A 27,058-nucleotide genomic window follows, 5' to 3' on the forward strand; every position below is an offset into this window, starting at 1 on the left:
ACTTTGAGCGCGACTCGGTGTGAAAAAGAGATGAATAGAAAGTTAGAAAATTTGATGTGGTCCGCTAAAACTAGTTCAATGGACAAACTGAAAAGTTTTCATCTTTACGCTCTTAATGATATTCATTGGTGATTTCAATGTGTCGCTAAAGGTGGGTCATCGCGTGAGTTTACATCAGCAGATTGGTCTGAAGTCTAGAATGACTTGTACAGCTGCAGGTTGGTGGTCGTATCTTGTCATATCTAGTCATCTCTGCCAAGCATATCTCTTCCTCTTCAACACAAGGTGTCATTACCTCTTTGGAGCACTCCAGATCCGGCAGGGAGATAACGTCAACTGGCATCATCAAAGGACGGACAAGTACAGCAAGCACCGAGAACTTTGGTAAAGTAGGTTAGTTTTTCCATCTTGACGTCGAGAGATCATTCCGGCTGCGGCGAGGTCACGCCTCAACTCCGCTCAGACTTTGAGGGCGACTCGGTGTGAAAACCCGTCACTTATTCAGCACTTCGCAACAACCAAAATCGAGAGATCAAGCAAAAATCGGCTTCGTTGACTGTCCTGCATTCAAACAACCTTTCCCACACAGCGCATAGGTAGGTGTATGCCAGTAGCTTAGCCAGAGTTCTTCTGTAGACACATTGTCTATAATCGTACCGCTGAATTGCGAGACTTTAAACTGCTTTGAAATTCAAGCTATAAACTTAAGGCGGTTGAGAAATCGAAGAAAACTCGGATCTTTATCGTGCGGTAGAGGCTGAAAATATTTTTGCGATCTTTTTCTAAAGGAGCAGCATTCGTCAAAATGAACGGGAGGAGATTGCAAAACAAAGTTGGTTTTGCGATCTTCCTTGCCGTGGCGACGATAGCCACTAGTTCGGCAAATTTCACCTGCTTTCCGGCGTGTTCAAGAAGGGACTGGTCTGTTTGCAAGCCCGCCCAAAAGATAGTTAACGACCTATCACGTCCTAGTGCCATTTTTCACAATTATCAGACGGAGTGCATTTCTTGCGAGAGTGGTCACAACCAATTTGCTGAAGTGACAAATGTCCAAAGAGGAAACTGTTTTCTCAATACTGAATGGCTGGGGTTTAAAGGGTTGCAGCTGGGAAAGTTATCGTTCCCAAAACTAGCTTTCATCTATTCTTTTTCTCTTAGACGCCTTGTTCTTATAAACGCGGGGATAACCGAGATAGACAACGCTTCATTCCAAGACTTTAGGGGGTTACAGCATTTGTATCTAGACTATAATATGTTAACACACATCCCCAGCAAATGGTACAGCGAAACAAATGTGCGATGGGAATATAAACTCACCCATCTTTCGATGTCCCACAATAAGATCTCCAGTTTAGGTCCTGCTTGTTTTCAGAACCTTGGCAGTTTGAGGTCCCTAGATTTAGGACATAACGATTTGAGAGAAATACAAAGCCGGTGGTTTTACGGTCTGGACGAACTAGAAGACCTATATCTCAGTGAAAACAAAATCGTCACAGTCTTACCTGACGCTTTAGAATCTTTGAACCAACTGAAACTTTTAGACCTAAGTAATAATGATATAGTGTGTCTGCAAAGTGAAAAAATTGGGGCTTTTCAAAACATTGATAGAGTCGAATTCAGCGGCAAAAAATTGATATCGAAAGCGAACGCTGTGCGGAATATGTCATGGCGCGCTGTGTTTGAACACTGCAAAGCGTGGATGCCATGGGTACCGCTCTCCGCAACGCAGTGGGTGCGATTCGATGTCGCAGACATGGTTTTTCACATCAATTACAAAGAAACCGAGGAAAGATTTGACATTGATTGGTTTAGCGTGTTGTCAAGGAAGAATCATTTCGACCTCCCCAAAAATGATTTCCCTTGTGAGCGCCTGGACAGGGAAAGTTTTCGATCCAGTAGCTTTACGACTTACCCTCCCTTTGTGATCATAGCAACAAACAGTCAAGATGATATGGACAGGGCTTTTTGTGCTGAGGCATGGGAGGGGTCTGGTGGTATCACTTTTCCTTTAAAGGGTGCGTCCAGTTTACGATTGTCCGCTGTAGAAACAAGTGACAATCCATCTGCTCCCAGAGCGGAAAAGTTTGGCATTGTAGCAACCAGGCTGACAAACCAAACGGGCGACTCTCAAAAGACATCTTCACACACGAACGGCAGCGAAAATGAAGCGTTTTCAAGAATAGCATGTTTTGGTATCGTTCATGACAAAAAACATGAACTGTTTTTCAACGTGAACACCGCCAAAAAAGCAGGTGACACAAAATGTTTTCCGTGGAAGGCTTTGAAAAATGAAACTAAAATGCCAGAAACAACAACTGCTATGTTTGTGACAAGATCTGTGACCAGTACTGTTAGCTCAGACGGTAGAAGGGATAGATCAGAAAACACAACTGCTGCATCTTCCTCTCAATCCAGTTTGATACGGACCGAACAAACTGAGATTACTACAGTCGGGTCAACACTAACCAGAGCCACACACACTAATGCTAGTCCTGATATACACCTCCATACATACATATACATAACGATCCCTCTGATAGTGGGCTCCGTGTTGGCAGCGATGGTATTTCTTACACTTTTCTTTGCTTTGTTCTGCTACCGAAAGAAAAGAAATAATGCGAATATAGACGGCAATAGACAAGGCCTTCCCATTGCGAGAGTCAAGGCCACAGCGGTCTTACAGAATAACCAAATGTACCATGTTGGTAGTACGGCAAGCACACTTCAGAATCAGAGCACACAGGACTCTTGTCAAGCAAACGACAACATGTACAATGAGATTGACGAGGATGAAGTGTACGTTCCATATGGCCACGACTACAGCGAAATAAAAGATGAGGATACCAACAATGATCACAATCGAGAAACGGACAACTCACAAAACGAGAACCTTGAGGACGATGACTGTGTGACTTTCTATGCAGCTACGGCTGTAGTAGGGTTGCCCACAAGTAGAAATGTCGCCGCAAATACTTCGCTCTATAAGGAAGATACGAAGACAGTAGCCTCGTCTGTAAACTGTAGATTGGAGGGTTCTTCTGTCACCAAGTCCGTCGACAAAGAGCAGACAGCTTATAACATGACTGACGGTGCAGATTTGTCAAATCGACAAGACATTTAAGTGAAGCCATCAAGAGAGCAAATTAAAGCCAGAACACTTATAGAGCCCTGTTGATACCAGTGAAGATTGTATCAGAGCAGTTGAAACGAAAGTGGACAAAGACATGTGTCGGAAACAGTAGATTCTTGGGGAAATATAAACCAAATCGGTATGATGTTATGTTTATTTTCCCTAAATATGAAGAGTTTCATCTTTGTAGATTCTATATTGGTGTCGTGGTAAAAATGATATATGCTTTTGGTATTAGATTAAACAGGGCTCGAAATTCATCTTTGGGAATAGGTGCACTGGTGCACCCAACTCAAAAAATTGGGTGCACAGAAAGAATTTTGGGTGCACCAGATAAAATAAAGTTGAATGTTCTTCTGAACATAATTACAAAGTTTAACGCTGCTGCCTTTCTTAAGAACTTCAATCTGTAATTCTATAGCTAACTTTAAAATTTCAAACAAATAATACATTAAATAAAGTACAGCAAAAAGTTATCATGCTGCTTTTTATACTTACATTTCAAGAATATTCTGTCATGTCTGTATACTAGTGTACAAAAATATAAAGGTGCACCAGTGCACCCACAGTCAAAAATTAGGTGCACAGCTCCAATTTTGGGTGCACTGGGTGCACATGCACCCACTATTTCGAGCCCTGTGAATATATGTAAATGTAACAGGTAATCCCCGAGCAGATGTTGGGGTAGGATATCAAATTACATTTTCTTACAGGCTAGGTCAGAAAAGCTGGTCAGAAATCGTTACAATTTTCTACAGGTATATTATATATTGCTCTTGCTCGGAGATCACAAAATAGGAGAATAACAACTGCAACTTAGTTTGATTAAAAGTTTTATGAATTATCACAGATGTAAAGAAGACACCAGAAATGGGCACTCAGAAGTACTGTGCATGTCATACACTACATTGTAAAAAGCATAAATCTTAACAAATAAATCAATTTGAGCTGTTATTTGCCCTGTTGTTTGGCATCACTGTAATTGAGGAGTTAACATGTACATGTGTGTGTATTACATATCTTTTGGATGTTCTTAATTTGTATAAATCAATATGAACACAACGATTTCCTCAAGTTAAATATATGTGCATTGACACCTCCATTGAAGATTTGACGATGTACAAAGGTATGTCTTATAACATAAGAACTTGTTCAAGAATGAATACCGTTTGTTGGCAATCTTAGTTTTCCTAGCTCTATCATGCTTTGATTATTAATCCATAATAAGAAAATATTAAAATATTCCATCAAAGTAAAATTCACTTGAGCCATGAGTTGTCTGGTGACTTGTGGTCAAAGCTGTTTGATAGTTATGATGTTAGCGTCTAAAGAATTTGTCTGATGAAGTTATAGAGATTCATAGATAACCTTTATTTTATGTAGGACACAGATGGTGTCACCTAAAATAGGATTCAATGAACAAACTGAACAGAACTGAACTGTCTTCAAGCCGGCGTCACACAGCAGAAAAAATAGGTCACATAATGAGTCTGCAAGCTCTAAATTACAATTTCAGCAGTAATACAACTGGTGTCTTCTCATTCACTGCCCAATTTTGAAAGACAGGCAGCTGTTCCTTGGTCACTCAGAGCCAAAAATGTAATATCTAATATTTGGTCATATTTGAAATCTAACATTGCAATGTACTTTTCCATGTAAAAAAACATGTTTGACTCTAGCTATTTTGAAATTTGGCGACCTTTGGCCTATGGTTATTGACAGTGTTGAAGCTCTAAATGACATTTTTTGGCAGTAATAGGACCAGTGTTCTCTTGGTCACTGCCCAACTTTTAACGATCAGCCTATGTTCACAAGCCACCGAGCCAAGTCCAATGTCATAGGGTAGATTTCCAGGCGACAAATATGTTCGACTCTCTGTGGCAATTTAGGAATTTGTCGACCTTCTTGTCAATCAACAAATTTGGTCAAAGATGACTGACAGTGTGAAGCTGGCTTATCTAACCGTCAACTACTGTCTCATGCCGTGGACACGTCCCCAACTTTGGCTTCCACGTACTGCATGGCTTTTTGCTTGACAGCAGAAACAGTGTTTTCGTCTCCGTGCTTCTTCTCAAACTCAAGGTACCGCTTGAAGAAGCCCTTCATGTTCTTCGTGCTGAGGTTCAGGGCAGTCACACGATCAAAGGCAAGCCTGGGGAAAATCAATCAACAATCCATCAATCAATCAATCAAATATACATGAAGAATAGTCTCACTTTCTGCACTTCTTGAATACAGGAATAACACACTTGTTGGCTGTGATGACAATATTTGTCGCTTCAATTCTTCTTTCAACAGTCTCTGTTTTATTAAATACAAGAGCATATGCAGGATGTGTTATTGTAATGTCCAACATTATATGTAGTAACTGCATGTTAGTACCTGGGACATTTTGGATTGATCTTTTAACAAATCTGTTTTGATACTCAAATTTTTACCGAATGGAATGGGCAGGTTTCCCGATCTTTGGATGATAGGGCTGATCCACTCACACCAGGATGGACCCCTAATCTTTTCAATGAGTGTGGTGTGTTCTGTAACATGCTCAAGAAATGTAGCTCTCCTTAAATATGGGACCTCATGCTTTACGTCCCGTTCAAGAGAACATACCAGGTGGATAGCCAAGCTAGGAAGTTCCTTGTCACCTGAGTTCAGCAAGGAAATTGGGGTAAAGTTCCTTTTTCAATGGAACAATGTAGACATTCGAACCAAAAACCTTTAGTTCCTACCTGACTTGGTCCAGATCCCCCGTCTTGATGAGCATCTCCAGGTACACGGACCAGATGCTGACCTGTCTGGGGTAGTTACTCAGGATGTTCTCAAACATGGTCCTCCCCCTCTCCACATCACCCAGCTTAAACTCCATCACTGCAAACCTGGAGATCACTTGGACATCTGTGGGGAAAAAAATTATATATAACTGACAGGATGTTCTTTACTGACAGGATGTTCTTTACTGACAGGATGTTCTCAAACATGGTCCTCCCCCTCTCCGCATCGCCCAGCTTAAACTCCATCACTGCAGACCTGGAGATCACCTGCACATCTGTGGGGACAAGACGCATGGTCATATTTGTTGCCTCTGTGTGTCGATGCTTTGTCTTTTGGGGTGTCAGTTTGTTATGTTCTTGTGCGTCTACAGAAAAATGTAGTTATTTGAATACACTTATAACGACCACTTGTATTGTCACCCTGAATGCCCTGACTATGCACCCCCTTACTCTTGGGACCAGATCCTCAAATAAGCATAAGATGCTGATGACCAGGGATGCTTCTGGGTCACTGGTGGCCACAGTTTTCAACTGTGACCTGTCTGACAGTAATTGTGTCCCTCAGGATGCCTTACAATGCCCCATTTTAACTTGAAATTCTCTAAAACACCACACCAACCCCCGCTTGGTTGTTCTGCTCCCTTGCAATGTTCCCCCATGCAAATTTTTCACAGAAAAAAAACTGTACTCACGGTCTTTCTTATCCAGACTTTTGAAACACCTCTGCATGAGGCTGTGGGCCGCCTCCGCTCGTTTGTTCTCCATCAGGAACTGGCCGTAGTCGATCCACGTGTCCTTGTTGTCACGGAAACGCTTCACCATGGTGCCGTACAACTGGTCAGCTTCCTGTGCAAATCAATCAATGGTTAATCAATAAAACGAAAAACTTCCAAGGGCATACCATTGGGACCTGATCATATATAAGTGTAAATGCAGAGATGTTTGCGGTGGTTTTATGTTTGTGGTTTTTGGGGTGAACTCTTCAGTGTGAACTAATATAATAAAACCACGGTGGCCGCAAAACATTTTCCCCACCTATCACTGTAGCCCTACTATAATTGTTTCAAACGCAAACTTTAAACAACAGGAAAGACACCATTTTCTCTGTACTGCGATATTACATCCCCGCGAAATCAAAATAATGCATTTACACTATTCAAACCCAGAACCCTAAGGCATGACGGGCAGGTTCCTAAGTGTACATGTAGTACATCTAACTTGCCTGGGTTTTGCCTGTCCTCTTGTAGATGTTGACGAGCTGCTTGAAGATGGTGAGGGCGTCGTTGTGCTGGAGTGCCCGCTGGAACACGGCCATGAGCGACTCCTCGGTGCCGTACATGTTCTCCAGGTTCATCAGGGCGACCCACACGTTCAGCTTCTCCTTCTCCTCCCTGGAGTTGGGGCAGAAATATGTCATATACACGCAGGGTCTGGCTTTTTTCCATCATCCCAATTCCCATTGACAGAAAGTTCCAACAAGGAGTCTCATTTTTTTATGTCACCTTGTACATATCAATATCAATCCATTCAATGTCAGAAATTTTTCATTTTTACTCATGGATTTTGTCCATCAAAGTTGACGGAATGGAGTCCGACTTCCTTAGTACTGTTTTTTTTTTTAAGTAGTGAAAACTAAGGAATTTTATAAAATCAGACTTTAGCCACCCAAATGCAAAGTATATGGATCTTCTAACGTTAAAAAACACATCTTTTGAAATCTGAGATACTTCTAAGTAACATACATTATGTAAGCTTCTCCATGCGTATGCAATATTACAAGACGCAAATTGTCTGAAACCCACCTGAATGAGATGGTCTTGAGTGCCCTCTCTGCGACCGTGCGGGCCTTGTCTATCTCGGTGGAGTATACAGGTGGAAGGCCATGATACTTCTCTAAGTGTACATAATAACCACAGACTTCACCTGTATATAAAATGCATTTTTCTTGTCTGAAACCCACCTGAACGAGATGGTCTTGAGTGCCCTCTCTGCAACCGTGCGGGCCTTGTCTATCTCGGTGGAGTGCAGGTGGAACGCCATGTAGCGCAGCCACAGGATGGAGCTGTCAGGAGAACTCAGGACCAGCCGGTCAAAATCATCTGCAGACTGGGGCGGTCGGTCCTCGTCAAGTAGAGCCAGCTCAGCCTGGGGAGAGGGAAAGCGATATATAATAATAAGTTTATTGCAAGTTCTTGCCCGTAGGTTAATTGCAAGTACATGTAACGTAACATGGCCTATTTACGTGCAGATCTAGAACCTATTTACGTCCGGTTTGGCTCATGTCCACATGTCGCGGTGTATTATGCCAAAACCTGTTCTCATGAGCAATAAAGAACATCATAAGTATGATCCTTAGCCATCTCTTTAATTTTTGCACAGTAAAACATAATGGCCATGCGTTTACCACGTGAACGCCACGTGCCGCGCATGTGGGGGAAATTTACAGATAAACATTGCTTTTTCCATCGCGTTAAGCAAGTGGCCGGACAGACATACTAGTGATTTTACTATCATTTGTCTGCAAACTACTTTGGACAGTTACTGTGCATTTTTTTATGGTCTATGTTCTATGCGCTAGAAGGGAAAAGATTCAGAAGTGGATGATAATGGGTTACCCTAGCAAAATTCTTCATCATATACCTCAGTATAAATACATGCTCGCACGGCGTTAAAGAGGCGGAGAAAAACTTACAGACCATGCATTTTCTTTTTAGAAGAGCTGATATTTCTGCCCATGGGTTTCAAATTTGGCTCTGTCCGCGCGGTTTTAAGATAAATACGTTTTGAATGAATTGGACGTTAACTGGTCACCTTACGTTAACATGAAAGAAGGGACAGACAGTATATAACAATACAGCAAGTAACTTTTCTAGTCTAAATACTAACACTTAATTCTATCTTATTTGGGTTTGACTTCTTTTTCCGAGACAATGGAAGACGAAAGATCCCACCTTTTCTAAAATATGTGGGTTTTGTGATGTTAAGAGGAGAGTAGTTTTCCTTTTGTCTGTCAACATGGAGAAATTAGGATGAAATTTGGTGAGCTCTTCAAACAGCGCCTTTCTTTCTTGAACGTAGAAGGGGCAACTTGAAAGAAAATCTATTATAAGTCATCTCGAGAAGAAAGTGAAGTAGTCTTGAACGAGTTTAGATCAAATGAATTAATGATGCCATGATCAGCAGCTGCTGTTTTCTGAGACCAAATTTCTGTTTTTGTTTTTCCCTGTCCTCGTCCAGCCTGGAGTAAGTGAAAGTAATGAGTCATCTAGAGAAGAGAGTAAAAGTGGTCTCGAACCAGTTTAGCCTAATGAAGACCTTTATAATAATTATTTATTCATTGTACATTTTTTTTGCTCCACTGGGCTAAGCACAGGTCACATGTTAACAACCATAAACATACTATATATAAACATCTACTATACTCTTAGTACTTTCCGCTAGTACAAGTACTAGGGGTTTGTTTCTACATTCAGGTGTTAGCTACATGTACAACAATCACGAGGTCAGGTGGAATACAAGACCTACATTTACCCACATACATGTATCAAATATCAACCAGAGGATCTTAAGTTATACAATGTGTACATTGTATAACCTGGTGTTCTCAGTCCTATCGTTAGTCACTAGCGAAAGACAGTGGATGCTGTCTGAAACGTCTGTTTCAAAATCTGATCCAGTTGCTTGAGTAATTATTTTTGGTGTACAATGTGTACTCACCACAAATATCCAGGAACACACAAGAAAACCAATACCTTCATTCTGAGAAAGTCTTACCTTGTACAACTCCTTATCATTCGCCTTTCTCTCTTCCTCCCTCTCCTTTTTGGACTTCTTCTTTGGTGGCTGTGTAGGAGATGAAGAAAAACACACAGTGAAAATCAAATGACTGACGCAGAGCATCTACCTTTCAGATACTAGTATTCAATTTTGAATGAGCCCCCCAAGTAATGTAAAGAAAACAGAAAGTTTACCCATTGTGTCACAGACACAGTATTGTGAAAATGAGTTGAAGTGTAACACATCAATGACATTAACATAATCAGGTGTGTGTTAGTTCATGACACCTGTCACAAGTAAATCGTCAGGTACTCAATAAGTACAGTAAATGAATCACCCTGGCACCCAACTAATGGACGATATGTTGCATTACGACAGTGTTGAATTTCAGATGTCTTTGCAAAAGTGTCCTTGACCTCCTGGCCTCAACCAAGAGCTGCAAAATGGTGGACAATTAAACCAGCAGGCTTTTATAAGTTTCAAAGACTTTTATAGTACTAGATGGTGTTGAACTACACACTGTCACTGGCCATGTCAACAAAAAGTGTCTTAATTGTCATTCCCTTGTGAGATGGCAGTGCTGCAGTTAGAAAAGCTCAATGCATTAATCATATTTTTACAAAAAGAGACCATAGGCATGAAAGTGGTGTTTATTATTTTGGCTATCCTGGTAACTCCGGAGCAGGCTTTGTAAGAGATGCTTCAACTTCTCTACCGACAAGAGCAACTACACCTACGGCAGGTCTGCTTGTCAGGCTGCTGGCGGGTACCCAGCTATGCCTAAGGACAAGGCGACAGGGGACTTCCTGGTCAACCAGGTCAAGACCAGGTACCCCAATAACTCCGGTTTCTGGATTGGTCCGACAGATCTTGTGCAGGTGGGAACCTGGGTGTGGGAAGACAGGACACTGCGCACCTGGTCCGACTGGTATACAGGGGAACCCCATGTCGCTCGTCATCATCAGAATGACTGTGCTATACTGGCACCGGTACTAAGGCCTCAAAGGCTATGGGACCTTTACCTTTATTTCTACCAAGCATTGGGCTTTGAGTTTGACCTGCTTTCACATTACCTGTGAGATTTCTGTCTCAGCGTCATCCTCACTCTCGCTCTCCTGCGCTGTGACCTTTGACACGGCAAGGTCGTCTCCCCAGCTGAAGCCTCCAGTCAAGGTCAAACGTGGTTCCGAGGAGGACGGCTGCTGTTCTCCAGAGCTCTGATTGGAAGATGAAAGATATAACAGCTGTGTTATCACGTAATCTTATCTCATGTATATGTAGAATCTCATACATGTATATGATGAGATATACAAGAATACATGAAAAACAGAAATGTAAACATGTGATGTTTTGTGTATGTATTGTAATTGACCGGTAGTAACACACCAGCTTTGCAGACAAATTCTACACTGAATGGGTTTACCTTCTATACATGAACAAAATTTAATGTGTAATTATCATACACACTGAAAGAGAGAGATACATTGTCAAGTACATGTAGACTTTGACTTTGAGCGACAATGTAAGCCTAATCATGCATGTATGACCAAAGTTTGTATACAATGTAGAACTAGACATGGAAAAAGAAACCATACAAAACAAGTATAACTGCTGCACCTTGATTGGAACTGACTCCTCCTCTTCATCTGCAGACTTCATCATAGCAACTTCTACCCCACTGTCGTCTGCATCTGAATCTCTCTCCAGCTTTCTCTTCTTTCCTCCTTTCTCTTCTTTCTCCTTCTCTCTCTCCTTCCTTTTCTTCTCCTTCTGGTCTTTAGGAGTCCTGAGGGGGTAGCCACAGGTGTTTGGGAGGGGGTCGGGGACACCGGTGTCCTTCTCCAGAAACGATAGCTCAAGGTGAGACGACTTGTAAGACACTTCCAGAACTTTGGCCGTGACGAGCTTACCAACAGGAAAATACTTCTTCAAGTTCTCTTGCTTCCTTACGAAGTAAGCGGTGGCATGCCTGTACTGCACTCGGCCTTTCACTTTGTGTGAGAGCGTGGCAAAGACGCCGTGTTTGTTGCAGTCTTCAACGTACCCGCGTACGATGTCTCCCTCGACGATGTCTTCAACAGTCTCATAGTCTGGGTCTTTGACGTTTCGCGCCTTTCCTCCAACCCTGGATGGTCGTAGGGACACTCTCACGTGCCGTTTGCTGCTGCATTCTAGAACGCAACATCTGAGGAGCTGGTTCACCTTAAAGGCGCTCAGTGGGTTGGAAGAGTAAGAGTCCGAGAGGTCGGTCAAGTTGGCATAACCCTTGCCGCCAAAGGGGAGGCTCAGCACCAATCTACCGGGCACCTTCTTAGCCACTTGTGCATTGACTACCAACCCTGGGGAGAGCTTGGTGGCCTTCTCAAGCCTGGACAAGTGCAATGTTGAAGTCTCCCTGTCGATGCTAGTGATGGTGCCAAGGTACCCACACTTGGGCTTGAACACTGCTGAGGGATCCTCCAAGTCTTGCACCTTGTCTGAAAGACTCAGCAGGTCCAGCTTCCCCTGCACACCCGAGGAGACTGAGACATGCACGTGCGAGTCTTGGACAGACTGGATATAGAACATAACTTTCTGGTCCTCTTTGTACACATCGGTTCTTAGCTTTTCATCTGGCAGTAAGAACTTCTCAAAGTCTGTGTCTGCTTTTACTACGCTGTCTCTTAAAGACACGTCGTAGACTACTTCCTCGAACCCGGGGCGACTGAAGGGAAGAGACTTAAGACTTTTGACCTTCTTGTGAGAGACGCCGATGACACGCCCGGTAACCACAGAACCCTGATGAAACTTAGCCATGGGTGCCTCGCCCTCCCTTACATCGTCTTTGACCTCTGACATGTGAACTACGCCCTCCTGCCTGTGACCATGACCTGTGATCTTGACCTCCAAGTGATCTCTTGCCTTTGCCACGACGACGACATTCACAACTTCTCCGATCTTGATCTTCTCTGTCTGACTTTGTCCGTCCTCTTCACAAGTCTCTGTTGCGTCTTGGCTCTCATCTCTCTTTCTCTTCCTGTTCTTTTCTTCTCCCGTTTTCTCCTTCTTTCCTTCGGCCTTTTTGCCAGCAGGCACTGCTATGACGCCACCACCTTTAGTAACTTTCATCACCCGAATCTTACTCTTCTCTCCCACCTGAGAGTCTCCCAAGCCCACGTTGCTCCCATGATTTGGGTGCCATTTTCTTGTCAAGAACGCCAACCCCTCACTCCCATCAACCCCCACAAGCAGGTACTTTGCCTTCGCGTCGAGAACCGTGCAAGCAAACTCACCACCTTTCTTCATCTTTCCATTTTTATTTGTCTTCTCTTCTGCTGCTTGTTCCAGTAGATCAGGGCGGAGTGACACCTCTGCTATGTTGTTCGGTATGTCCAGATGTAGGATGCGTACACTGGTGCTGTCCCCTACGTTCAGATTGGTGCCTTCACAGTGGGTCTTGCTGGCCACGGCAGTCAGGTCCTGAAGGTCTGGAATGCTGAGGACCATCCCGGCTTCCTGGACGTTCGTCACTGTTGCAGGTAGGACCTTGCCAAGCTGTTTGAGTAATTCTGCACCTGAAGATCAACAACAGTCTTAATCTGAATGATTGCACAGGTACATGTCATGTATTTATTACTTACAGTAACTGTTTTCTGATCACCCAAAAAGAATGTTACCATGCATGCGTACATTTGTAACATTTTGTGACAAGTAACAAATCATGAACTCAGGTACAGTCAAACATATCTGTAGTGAGCACTTGGGGCAATGGGAAAAATAAACTGTTGTATAGTACACGTACATGTACCATCGAGAAGTAGCCCCAGTGGCTAGGTGGCCCTTATGCATTCAAGATGTACGTGGACATGAAGGTGGTTACTAGTACTGGTCTCACTGTATCTATCAGATTTAATGCACATGCAAACACAAAAACATACATACACACAAACACACACACACACACACAAACACACACAGACAGGCACACACACACACACACACACACACACACACACACACACACACACACACACACACACACACACACAAAGACAGAAATGAACACACACAGACAGTCCCAATAAAATACATGGGGTTAAGTAACAACGGTAACTGACCCTTTTCTTCCTTGAGTTGCTTCACAGCCTTGTCTCTCTCAGACAGCAGGCTCTCAAGTGTATCCACTGCAGTACTGCCTTCACCTGGTAGGGGGCACTCTGAAGGCTTCAGACTGACCAGAAAACGCTGCTTCTCACCATCCACTTCTGTCACCTTGGCAACCACAGACTGCCCCTCCTCGAACAGACTGGTGCAGTCTTCTATGAACCTATCTGATACAGCCTAGAGGGCCAGAGATGTCATAGAACAAACTCATTATGTTCCACTTGGGGACGAAGCAGAAATAATTGAAGTGAGGTGAAAGGAAGGAAATATGCAACTCACAAGAGGAAATGGGCAAAGAAAATGTAGAACAACAAGGAAAACAGGAAACAAATGCACATCGTCAAGAATTATCACAATCATTCTTCTCTCAGTGATCACGATATAGCTAAACGTCAGTGAAGCAAAAACCAAGTACATTTTGAATTCACATTCTCCATCAAATCTTTAATGTACAAGGCCAGACTACATCCAAGAGAAGAAGACTTTAAATTATTGATGGTAATATAACTCATAAAGAAGTGAGTGGCTTACCGCCTTCGGTGCCAGCCCCACCCATCCTCCGGGGAACTCCACAAACACACCAAATGGCCTGACCGTCCGCACCCAGCCACGGAGCACCCGGTCCGCTTCCAGGTCAGAAAAGGTCTCGACGACCTGTCCCGAGGTCACAGCCTTCTTCAGGGAGGGTTTCAGAGTGACCATCTGTTAAAGCAGGTCAAGGAAAACCCACAACAAAAATCGCATGATGAATGTAAGTGCAGCTTATATGTAACTAACACTCCAAGAGATGATTTTCATTGTACATCTGTCTAGTTCGGAACAACTTCCAATAACAGACAGTACATCCTGTTCAGGATGGTCAATGGTGTTGCTAATTAAACGTACAAAGTAAGATATGCTATGCAAAGAAAAGAAATCTACATGATAGTACTTTTCTTTTTGTGATGAACACATGCTATAGTGATGAACACAAATTTATAAGTGAATACAGCTAAAATCTATGACTAAGATAAGCTATGTAACAGGACTGTATATACTAAGATAAACATAATGCTCCTGATCAGGCTGACTAGTAAATAGTTCACAGCCTCCTAGATTCAGAGATCTAGCAGCAATGGATGTGTTTTTCATCAGAAAGGATACGGAGCCTGTAGCCCTGCTGCAGCAGTACATGGCCCCCTGTATGACGTCACCGGCGCTGTACCGGCTCAGCAGCAGGGGACAGTTCTCCTGGTGGTCCGACAGGTGCATCATGGGAAGGAACCCAGGCGTGTCTGACCCCTGAACCTTGACCTTCAGGCTGTCAGGTTTGACCTCAGTGACCTCTACATCCACCATCTAACAGAACAAGAAATCAGTCATGTCTTGATAGTAACTGACATCAGCATTGAAATAAATAAATCATAAAATCTAAATTTAAACATACAGTCAGACTCTGAAGAATGTGAAGGGAGAGTAAAGAAAATGGATGAACAGTCAAACCTAGATTCAGCAACCACTCAGGGGACTGATCATGAGGAAAATGGTTGCTGAGGACAGGGTTGGGGTTACTATGTAAAAATTGATGCGACTATCATAATTTGGATTGTGGCTGGAAGTGGTTGACTTTGCATGGTGGTTGGCTGGCCAGGTTTGACTGTATGTTTTGTTGTTTTGACCAGAGCCTGCATTTAGTCTTTTAACAATCTAGAATTCTAACATCAGTGGTTAAAGGTTAATAGCAATATTCTAATATATAAATGATATCAATTGATTTGTTGCTTGAAGGGTTAAGACAATGCTTACACACCTTTCCAACTTCAAAGTCAGCTGCAACAGCAGTACCTGAATTCTCTGGCTGCAGAAAAGAAGGCAAGAACACAGTTTAAATCACTTAACAAACACTTTTGGCATGTGCAAATAGTGTAATCAAAGTACAGTTGGACAATATGCAAGCCAATACATGCCCTAAGAAGAAAAATCTTAATCATAACATGTAAAATATACTGAAAAAAAGATATGAAAACTACAATATACTGAAAAGAGGATCATAATTTTTGTATGAAAACTACATCATACTGAAAAGAAGACATGAAAACTATGATTTGCTTTTTTTGTACATAATACTGAGAAGAAGACTGACCTTGAGAGAAAGTGTGAGTTTCTCCTGTGCAGGGTGACACGACATGACCCGACACTTCACCACCTGACCCTTATAGAACAGCTTACGGGGGTCCTCCTGCGCATCCTGGCTCATCTCCCTCTTAGGAAGGAGACCTGCAGGAAACCAAGAAAGACTGTCTTGGAACTCAAGAAACTGTAAATTCAAACATCTAGACTTAAGAGAAAAATTACAATTAAATGAAGATGATTAAAAACATCAACCATATGGATTCCTTTCCAGTATGTCAATATGTTGGACAGACATGTGCGTAGTTGGTATTCTTGCATCTTTATAAGAAGATGATGACATGATATGCATGTACGATGTAAAGCCATTTTACATGTACTTTATGCTCATGACAGACAAAAATGTCCTTGGGGTAAAGAAGAAATCCTTGAAAACCTTTGGCGTATTGTAGAACATGACGATATAGCCAAAGTCCTGGATGGCAGGTACGAAGCTGTGTCTCCACATGCAAACACACAGACACACAACCAGACACTCAGACAAGCCAAAAACAATTCCCTTGGCGTAAAAATAAGACACCTCTCCTACCTTTAACATTGTTGTAGAACATGACAATACAGCCAAAGTCCTGGACGGCGAGCACGAAGCCGTGTGCCCAGGTGCCGGGTTTGGCGGCCTGGTAACTGGCCAGGATGGGCAGCTTTGAGGACAGGAGAGTTCTCTTGTGGGTCAGGGCCAGATGTCGTCCTTCTGACGCCACATTTAGGACCTAAAGAAAACATTCAGAGACTCATTTACATGGGCTATTATATACAGGCTAAAACTGTCTTAAGACTCATCTTTAGTCACTGATGAGAGGTACATTGTACATGTAGTTAATACTTCCTAAAACGCCTCACTCTTAAGAGAATTTATCCTGCTGTTTGATTTATTTTGTTCAATGTAGTATTTCACCTGGATGTCTAACCTTCATTGACATAACTTCATGTAAGTGAAGACTATCATTGTATCATCAAAATGTTGAGTATATTGGTCAATACATTGTACATGTCTTTGAACATTTACTAACCTAATATCAAGCATAGGTGACCTATACTTTTTAAATACCATAAATATAACATTTATTCAATTATAGCACAATAGGTGACAAACATACTACGAATATACATGTACATAATGACTAGAATTACTACAAACATATAACATCATGCAGTTATTGTAAAAGCCATTTTACAAGTCAAGCATCCTGCAGTATACCATAAGAAAACTTTCTTCTTTTCAATGAATGTAAAATCTTGACAATGTTTTACAAACAACACCAACTGAACACACCCTGCACTTGATTCTGTCCCCCTCGTTGAATTTCTTGGCAGGATTTTTCAGGATGATGTCAGCGAGGTGGATCTTGGAGACGACCCCTCGTACATAGTTAGACAGGGACACCATTATCCCGTGGGACTGTACTGAGGTTATTTTACCCTAGGGAAGAACATACAGTAGGTTTTATTAATCAGAACAGTTACCGCATGTGAATATATAGAATAGTGTAGAACAATTTACATGTTACTGTTCTAAACATTGGAAATACATGTACATTTGTACCATGTCATCCTCAATCTCATACAAACCACATGACTGTGTACTATACAAAAGTGGATTTGTTTTGTTAGACGTTTTGTAATTGTTTCAGAAAATTATTACATGTATAGTCAAACCTGTCTTAAGTTACCACTTGAACTTCGAAGCAATAGGTCACTATAGACAGGAGGTCATAATAGACAGAATTCTCGATGCTTGCATCCATGGGAAAAATTATCTATGTACATGTAAGTATGGGACAACCAAAAAATGGCTGAAATAGCCAAATGGTCACTAGTGCAGGTTTGTACTAGTGATACTAACTCACCTCCACAACTTGCCCAGGTTTGAGATCTTGTAAGCGCAGGAAAGGTTGTTCTATAACACTTCTGGTGATAGACACAACAATCGAGATGTTACAATGTGGTATTACAAGGAAAATGAACAAACAACAGAAAAATGATTAATGCGAAAGAGTATATTTTGAGAACAATGTGACTAACTTTTTGAGGGACACAATAGCCTGGCCGTCCAGAGGACTACAGTTGATCACTCTGCAGCTGAAAATGTGAGACGCAGGATTAGACCATTAACCACAACCACTCTCAACATTAGGCAATCAGATATAAATGAAATGGATTCAATATATTTCCTTACATGGCAGACTCCACACGTACACCCTTACCATACTTTGCATGTCAAAAAATAGTGTAAAAAAATTGTGAAAGATGCCAGTTTTGAATAGCCTTATCATATACATGTACAATGTACCTGTGCTGGGTGCCTGGCTTAAAGGTGGTTTCTATGGATTCCACAGGCTGGTCTGACAGTTGGGACCCCTGGGAGAAAACACACATAAAATAACATTCTATTCAACCCTTTCTGTCGCAAACTTAAGACAAGGATTTTCTTCACATCAATATCTTTCCCAAGAATGCAGTCAATTTGCTATTATTACATGTACCTGTCACGCCATGAATGTGGTGTGATTCTGGCCCTAACAAAGACAGAAGATTTAATATCTACATGACATTGTCACGATTGTGCTGAAATATTTTGATAGTGGTAGTGCTTTTAAGTTTGCAGTTGTCACGACCTGTGAACATACATCTTGTACCATCTGGCTTCCATTGTGATACTAATATCATATCAACAGCAAACTCAAAGTGAACTCTTGATTTTCACAGTGCAATTTAACCTTCTCCCTGCTGCCTAACTCTGTAACCAATAGGGAGTTGCATGCCAAATACATGACACTTCAGTGTGACTTAATCCTCTTTGCCCCTTCGGGAGCATAGGGCCTCAGTTAGTCTCCACCTCTTCCGGTCTCAGGCGGTCTCCTTTGCCTCTTGCCATGAGGTGTTAGCGCTGTCAAGGTCTTTCCTGACACCTCGCCTCCAGGAGAGCCTTGGTCTACCCCTCTTTCTCTTCCCCTGAGTGTTCCATTCTAATGCTGTTCTTATAATGGCTGCTGGGGGCTTTCTCAAGGTGTGGCCAACCCACTTCCACTTCCTTCTTCTTATGGTTACTTCGACCGGTTCCTGACCTGTTCTATCAAAGAGCTCTACGTTGCTTATCTTCTTGGGCCACCAGATGCCGAGGATGAAGCGCAATCTTGAGTTGATGAAGGTTTGGAGTTTGTTGATGTTAAGTTGAGTCAATCCCCAGGTTTCACTTCAGTGTGCTAAAGGTTAAATGAATGTAGTAGTATGAGTACTCACAGCAGCAAACCCTCGTGTTTCAGCGCTCAGCTTCAGAGTGACTCCGATCCCCGACCACACATGGATGACAGCAGCCTTCTTGTAGACAGTCCCGATGGTAGGGAACTCCTGAACATCCACCAGAGTTCTGCCATCCCACAGTCGGGACTGGAAACTCAGGGCCACCGTCTTGGTAGTAGGGTGGATGTACAGTATACATGCCTTCACCTGGATGTGTGTTGAAAGGGAAACAACAAAATTATAGATTTTCAACTTCTTTGGTATGGGTTACATATACATGTACATACATGCATGGGCTATTGGATGGACTGGGAATAATGATAGGAAAGTTGTTCAAAAAGTTTGACAAATTTTCTCAAAGTATTTGTCTTCATTTTTCCTCAAACTTTTTTTACAACTATTCTGAGCACCAAACTTTTCCTCCTTTCACCCTTCCTACAATCCTTCCTTGTCTATTCCAAAAGAAGCACAATTGGTACTGCAACCCACCTTTTGCCCTTTCCTGTATGGTTCGGACCGTTTAGTCGGGACATGCACACGTGAGATGCTCCCTGTGAAGCCCAGGAACTCGGCCAGTACTCCATGGTCCTGTACAGACGTCACGGTCGCCTCCACAAGCGTCCCGGGGGTCAGGGTGTCCAGGGTCAGGTCAAGGTCCTCTTTTGCCTTGGAGGGTGAAAGAACAAAAAAAGGTATCAAAAGGGGAAGTTTAGCTGCAGTACCTCAGAGAGCCACTAGGAGGTTCGTAATTGAATGTGCCCTTTGTTTTGCCAACACCTACCCACATACAAAATATTATGCAGATCCATCCATATGAGACACATGTAGCTTATCGCATTACACTAGCAACAAACACACAAAGGCAGCGAAAACGTAATCATCTTGGCAAAGAAAAGGTAAAAAACATCATTGTAACAACTGCTTAATATACATATGCAAATGTGAAATAGCTTTCCCCCATTATATCTTGCTCCCTTCTTGTTAACTCTGTGGTAAGATTTAAGCGATTATTGCAGTTTGCAGTTCCAATGAAAACTAATTTACACAAATCTAATGGTTGATAATCCTTTACAAAAATGGCATAGTTCCATTTTTTTTTTTGGACAAGGATAAACTTACAAAAATTATTATAATTTTCAGTTACTGAAGCAGAAAAACGTCATGCAAAAATAGCAATTTCATACTGAATCTGAAGTTCAGGAAAAAGTTGAAATGACACTTGGACTTGAACTTTCTCCCTTACTCACCACGGCTTTATGAAGGAGCGTTGGTGAGATGGTGAGGTTGACCGACCTGCCTCCGCTCACAACACTTCTCACCAGGCACAGCAGGGGCTGACCCCGCCGCATGGGGGCATCTATAGGTCACAGGTCAATGGTCAGAGGTCATTAATCAAATCTTTGTTGCTTGTATCACATGTATGCCTTATGTTTCACATTGTGCTTGTGCATCGTCATTAATTGTTGTCTTCTTGCCTACGGGCATGAAGTTTCAATTAATTTATTAATGGACGGCAGTCAAGTGAGGTGTTTGAGTTGCAGTAAAAAAGAATAAGAATGCACAAACCCATCTGTCTGCTCAGTAGATACTCCTCAGTTTCCGTTTTGTTTAAGAACGCTCTCAGACCTTTGACCCCCAGGTCAACAGTATACCCATGATCCTCTACACTTGCCACAGAACCAGATAAAACCTGAAATATAGAAATTGTCAATCAGATGACAAAAGTCACAGAAAAAACACATGTTGATTCTAGAAACATTGTAACATCAAAAGCGGAAAAATCTTTGAAATATTCCAGAGAAGAAAGTAGCATCTGAATGACATTGAGCAACACTCAACAAAGAGGAAAATTTAGGTTCAAAATCCCTTTTTATTTGAAATTCTTCATGCATGTGGTATTCTTCAATATACTGTATAGCAGATTACAATACTTAAACTGATAAAAGTTGAAATGGTACTACAAGGAATATCTTTGAAATGTTGTTTTTTGACTGGTTTAAAACTCTAAGACGAAAAATATGATTGTAGTGCAGGTGATTTTGAATGTTATCTGCACCACTGTGGAGGCATGCAGAAAAGGGTATCATAAGCCCTGAAACAAAATTAACCCCACCATGCCAGGTTTGAGTGCCATTCAGCAGGAGGTATAATGGACTGACAAATAGCTTTCCAGGGAGAACAATTTCAGAAATAGATAAAAAAAGTTGAAAATGAATGGAATCTGCCCCACCATGCCAGGTTTGAGAGTGGGTTTGGGAGCATTTACCATTTCTAATCACATGATGTTAAGGTATTTTGGACCTGTATCTAAGATATTTTTTAGTTTCAGCAGGAGGTATACTGGACTGGCAAATAGCCTTCCAGGGAGAACAATTTCAGTAACAGTTATGACAATTGAAAAGGAACAGAATCTGCCCCACCATGCCAGGTTTGAGAGTAGGTTTGGGAGCATTTACCATTTCTAATCACATGATGTTCAGGTATTTTGGACCCGTACCTGCTGATTTTTTAGTATACTGGACAGGCAAATAGCCTTCCAGAAAGAGCGATTTCAGACACAGATAAGGAAATTGAAAAGGAATGGAATCCGCCCCACCATGCCAGGTTTGAGAGCCGTGCCCTGAAGACCCTGGTTCACATCACGTGGGTTCAGAGACAGGAGAATCCGCGGGTGACCGGATTTGGACGTGACGACTTCAGCGATGACGCAACGCACCATCATACCGGGCTGGTACAGTCTAGGCAGGGTGGGCATGTCCTGGGATACAGACATGTAGAACTTCAGCATGAAACGCTAAAAATAGTTACTCAAGCAACACTGGATAAAATTGTGAAAATTCTGTTAAACAAAATCTTCAACAAAGTTTAATCCAGTTACTTGAGTAACTATTTTTGGTGTATTATATTACCAGGATGTCTAACCTTCATCAATGTATTCAAGATGAAAGTTTATCTGAGCTGTTTATACCTTATGAAGATTATTAACCGCTGAAGACTGAGTAAGTTACTTAGTTAGTTGAAAATTCTGGTGAGGCGAAGTTTCTAGTTTATCTCTTCATAATGTAAAAAGTTCATATGATGTAACACCAGACAGACAAATTCTTGTGAATCAAAACAAGTCCGATTTAGATAAATTCAATTTAAATAGTTTTCAATGTCAATACTAGGTTTCAAGTCTGCATGTTGATGAACCTTAACTGTGATGAGAGGTTTGAACTCAAATTCTTTACTTCTTCAGAGAGGAAGAGTTGGGGGAAGGGATAGGATGGAAGGAAGGATAGATGAAAGGATGAATGGGAACTTCCAGATGAAGTTATAAAAGGATGTATGAAAGGATAGATAAAGAAGGATGGGAATAATGAATTGAATATGGATGGATGGATAGAACGATAGACAAACAGAATGAATAGATGGATAAAAGGATGCATACAATCAACACTTAGTAACACATTATACATGTAACGACACACACGTTTCAAACATACAGTACGACATACAGTGTAGCAGAAGGGACAGTAATATCTACAACAGTACAAGTACCTCCTCTTTGTGCTCCCTCCCCTTAGTGGATATAGATAAATGGATTGGATGGATCAAATGATGAAAGGATGATGTATGAAAGAACAGGATGGATGAGAGGATGAAAAGATGGAAGGAAGGATGGATGGATGGATACATTCAACACTACACATTTATGACTTGACACACACCTACTAGTATTGTAAACAGGTATACAGCACAATGGAGAACAATGTATACAACATATACAGTACCTCCCCTGTATGATCGCTCCCCTCAGCGTACTCCTGCAGAGCCTGAGTCAGCGTGTCCGAGATCCGTGTGATCTGCGCGAAGCCGATCAGTCCGTCGGGCAGGCTCACGGTCAGATCACAGTCGCTCACCTCCTTCACACACCCCAGGACGGGCATCCCTGACACAAGTTTCTGTAATAACAAAAAAAAAAAAAAACACATTGACGGAGGGCGCCACAGACTTTCTGCACCATATAATCCACTGCTCACTGAGTCACATGTCCTATATCTTCCCTTAGACAGTGAGAGATTGGAACTCAATTCCACAGGACATTACGGATATCACCGTACCTGCCAAGTTCAAGGAAGCTGTGCTCCGGCACCTGAGGGAACAATAACCACACTCCTCCCTAAGTGTTTTATCCCAACAGATCGAGGAATGCTGCTAAGTATCCTGAGTATCAAGAAGAAGAAGAAGATCTGCATAACATGACGTCACAGAGACAGTGGCTTGCTCATTGCTTGATAAGGACTGCAGCGTTCTCGCCAGGCCTTTTCAGCATAGGGGCCCCCTATGCTGTGATTTGGACCCCCTATGCTGTGATCTGGACCCCTATGCTGTGTTTCAACCAGCATAGGGGTGTTTCTTTCTGGGACAAACCTTGTGACCCTTCATAAATCTTATAAAAAGTTCATATTTGGCTTTAGAATGAGGCTGTGACAGAGGAAAAAGTCTACTTCACAAAATTTATCCCTCAAAATGCATGAAATAATGTCTCATTGGGTTATGAATTTACAAATTTTCCGGGGGAACATGCCAGACTCCCTACTCTGGTCATGTCTTCAGCACTCCACGCGTGACTTGCACCGCGTAAAGTTGGCCTTCTGTACCTGACCCCTATGCTGTGAAAAAATTCTGGTGAGAACACTGGGACTGGAGTTGATCACTTTAAAATTTGGGTAACTGTGTACAACATGTACTCAAACAACAGATTTTGAAAACAGACATTTCAGGTAGCATCTGCTATCCTTTATCAGTGACTGAGTAGACTCTGGAAACAAAATTACTGTATACTGGGTTTGACTGTACTTCAGATAAGCCATATGGATGACAATAACTACATTTATGTCATGCCTGGGCCTGATACGGGTGTTCCGGACCGTGTGATAACTATCCGGATCACATAGGGTTCGGAAGTGTTATCACACAGGCTTCCATAGAATATTTCGAACGCATTTCCAGCGCGCCGGTTGTGCGGCCGTCGGAAATTCGAATACCGGATTCGGAGATTGGAATCAATGTTGCTACAGTTTCTTGTTGGAGGACACAAAACTCCTTCAACTTCTGGCGCATTCCGCATTGAAATGTATGTTTTCTCGGGTGGGTATGACCAAGGTATGACATAAATTTTAAAAAACACGTTGTATTCCGCATCACCCTCGGTCCCAGCCCTCCCGCGGTCGGGCTGGTACCTCGGGTGATACGGAATACCCCGTGTTGTATTCTATATGTACCTTGTAACTCAGGACCTGCACACTGGTGACCAGGTTTGGGAGGCTGCCTTCTTCTTCCTCTCCTAACTCAGATTCTCGTTTTGCCTTTTCTGCTGACTTCTCAGCTTTCTTCTTCCTCTGTTTCTTCCCCTTCTTCTTCTCATCGGGACGAGGCTGTGACATCAAGAAAAGATATAAACCTACCTCATTACATGTAAGTGCTTTTAAAAAACAGAAAGCTCATCTCCAGGACTGGAAATTGCTGTTCAGCGCTTCAAATACCAACATCATAATAATCAATGTACAGTAAATATGTAATTGTGCAACTTTTTCAGACTTTGATTTTGTTTTAAAGTTTGTTCTTGATAAAGTTAATTGCAACGTTAAATGTTAAATATAGTACATCTTATTCATCGGCTTGCTTTTCCCTGACAGTAATGACACCATGTGACTTTTTGAAGGTTGAATAAAAGCACAGCAGCAACAACACTTAAAGTTTAACACTTATCCAGTGTTCTCACCAGGATTTTTTCACAGCGTAGGGGTCAGGTACAGAAGGCCAACTTTGCACGGCGCAAGACACTCGCGGAGTGCCAAAGACATGATAACGGTTGAGAGTCTGGCATCTTCCCGCAAAAAATTTTGTAATTCATATCCAGATAAAACACTATTTCCTGCATTTTGAGGGATAAATTTTGTGAAGTTAAGTTTTTCCTCTGTCGCATCCTCATTCTAAAGCCAAATATGAACTTTTTATAAGATTTATGAAGGTTCTTCCCAGAAAGAAACAACCCTACTGTATGCTCATTGAAACACAGCATCGGGGTCCAGATCTCAGCATCGGGGGTCCAGATCACAGCATCGGGGGTCCAGATCACATCGGGGGCCCCTATGCTGAAATGGCCTGGCGAGAACACTGCTTATCAATAAGACTATCATGATAAGGGGTATGCCCCAGTGTGTGCTAGCTGAAAGAACACCCATGTTACCATAAAGAGGTTGTCCTGCTGATAAGCATCCTTCCTGCTGCGTGCCGTCCTGTCCGCTGTGTCGGTCTTCTGGACCGTGCCTCCTCGCGGGAAGGCGTCGTCATCCATCACTGCTCACCTCTCTTTAAAACATTGACAGAGGAGATAGTTGTGAGTGAGTCATACATGTACATAACTCTCCTTGGTTTAAGGACGCTCTCAGTACTGTAAATGTTCACAGTGGTTTTATGTTTGTGGTTTTCGTGCCGACATTTTCACCACAAACTTAAGACCATAGTAGAATGGAACTCGTTGTCATCAAATACTGTAGGAGCATCTTCACTAAGTAGCTTTAAAGAACGGTTACAGTCAGATATGCAAAGACTAGGTGTAACAGACCGTTCGGTGTAATATGACCAGCTGCTGCCACGCCGCGTGCCTGTGAAGCTGGTGTGTTACGCCTAATGGCGGTTGTACCGGCTATATAGATACAGATACAGATACAGAAAACCACCACGACCATTTTTTGTTCAATAAATTTTTTTGTCCAACTGCGGCTAGTTGTTGGTGAAATTTAATCTCCAAGCAGATGTTGGGGTAGCTTCTCTAGTATTAGTCTTGGAATGGATGGAATACAGAAAAGCTGGAGAGTCAGAAAAATCCCGGCTTCTATCGGTAAACTAGAATCCTTCAGCTCTATTTAATACTTCACAAGCATGATGTAGTTGCCCCCCTTCCCCAAAACCGGACCAAGCCAGGAAAACACAAGCTGAATTCTGTCCATTCCCTCGTACACATCTAAGGTAAATACACACATCAGTTTACTTGTAAGTGCACCTAAGTCATCAACAGTTCCATGGAATGTCCATAGACAAGTTATATGTCGATCCATTGCCTTTTAACTCCCAGCGTTCGCACGCACGTGTTCGCACTAACAACGTGTGCGAGTGTGGACATGGTAAATGGTCAGTCAAACATGTATATGTTAATACACGCGAATACATACGCTTAGTGAAACATCCTCGTATATGCCTTGTAGACTTACCTTAGCTTGGGGTGGAAATAAAGGCGTATCTACGTTCCAGAAAGGTATAAACGTCGTAAGATCATGTATAAAGTTGCATGCGGCCACGCTAACCTGAATCTCTTACTTCACCTTTCACCTTTGACCCGATGTGTGAAGACTGACATCTAGCGATTTTTGTATGAGGTGCAAGCGGTATGTCAAGTCAAGTCAAAGTTTATTGCACAACGATTGTAACAGGTACAATGTAAGGCAAAATACAGGTGGATGCTTATATCTATCTAGTACAAACTATTTTTTTTTTTACATAACGTTAGATATATGCATACGGTATATATGTCACCCGTCGACGTCCCTAGTCCCTCAGGCTGATTTTGTTTGGTATTGTTGCAGATTTGGAGGCCCCACAGATGGCAGGGAGATCTGAGAACCGGTAAGATTTTTCTTGTGACCTTGCACAACTTGTTGTTGTTCTCAGTATTTCACTACACGTTTATTTACAAAATTTGCCTTAGTAGCTTATAGTTATACCTATACAGTGTATCTGCTTACCTATGTAGGGGTCCTTCCCTGTGTGAGTGGTTCAAAAC

General features: G+C 42.2%; 1 protein-coding gene across 1 annotated transcript; it reads right to left on the reverse strand.

Annotated features, from left to right (window-relative positions):
* Window positions 1-3,946: 3,946 nt before the first annotated feature.
* Window positions 3,947-26,620, reverse strand: LOC136443859 (protein RRP5 homolog). Its single transcript, XM_066441228.1, has 27 exons — window positions 26,490-26,620; window positions 25,466-25,587; window positions 24,498-24,650; window positions 23,004-23,174; window positions 21,827-21,988; window positions 20,797-20,920; window positions 20,478-20,587; window positions 19,720-19,896; window positions 19,231-19,437; window positions 18,281-18,348; window positions 18,013-18,069; window positions 17,838-17,898; window positions 17,264-17,410; window positions 16,520-16,700; window positions 15,944-16,077; window positions 15,611-15,658; window positions 14,965-15,159; window positions 14,353-14,523; window positions 13,776-13,998; window positions 11,296-13,232; window positions 10,752-10,898; window positions 9,676-9,744; window positions 7,862-8,046; window positions 7,124-7,292; window positions 6,594-6,747; window positions 5,860-6,025; window positions 3,947-5,282 (listed from the first exon to the last, which is right to left on the reverse strand). The coding sequence occupies exons 2-27, from the start codon at window positions 25,571-25,573 to the stop codon at window positions 5,108-5,110; spliced, it is 5,499 nt and encodes a 1,832-aa protein (XP_066297325.1). The 5' UTR covers window positions 25,574-25,587; window positions 26,490-26,620; the 3' UTR covers window positions 3,947-5,107.
* Window positions 26,621-27,058: the final 438 nt, after the last annotated feature.

The sequence above is a fragment of the Branchiostoma lanceolatum genome, chromosome 10 (assembly GCF_035083965.1).
Source record: "Branchiostoma lanceolatum isolate klBraLanc5 chromosome 10, klBraLanc5.hap2, whole genome shotgun sequence".
NCBI classification, from domain to species: Eukaryota; Metazoa; Chordata; class Leptocardii; order Amphioxiformes; family Branchiostomatidae; genus Branchiostoma; species Branchiostoma lanceolatum.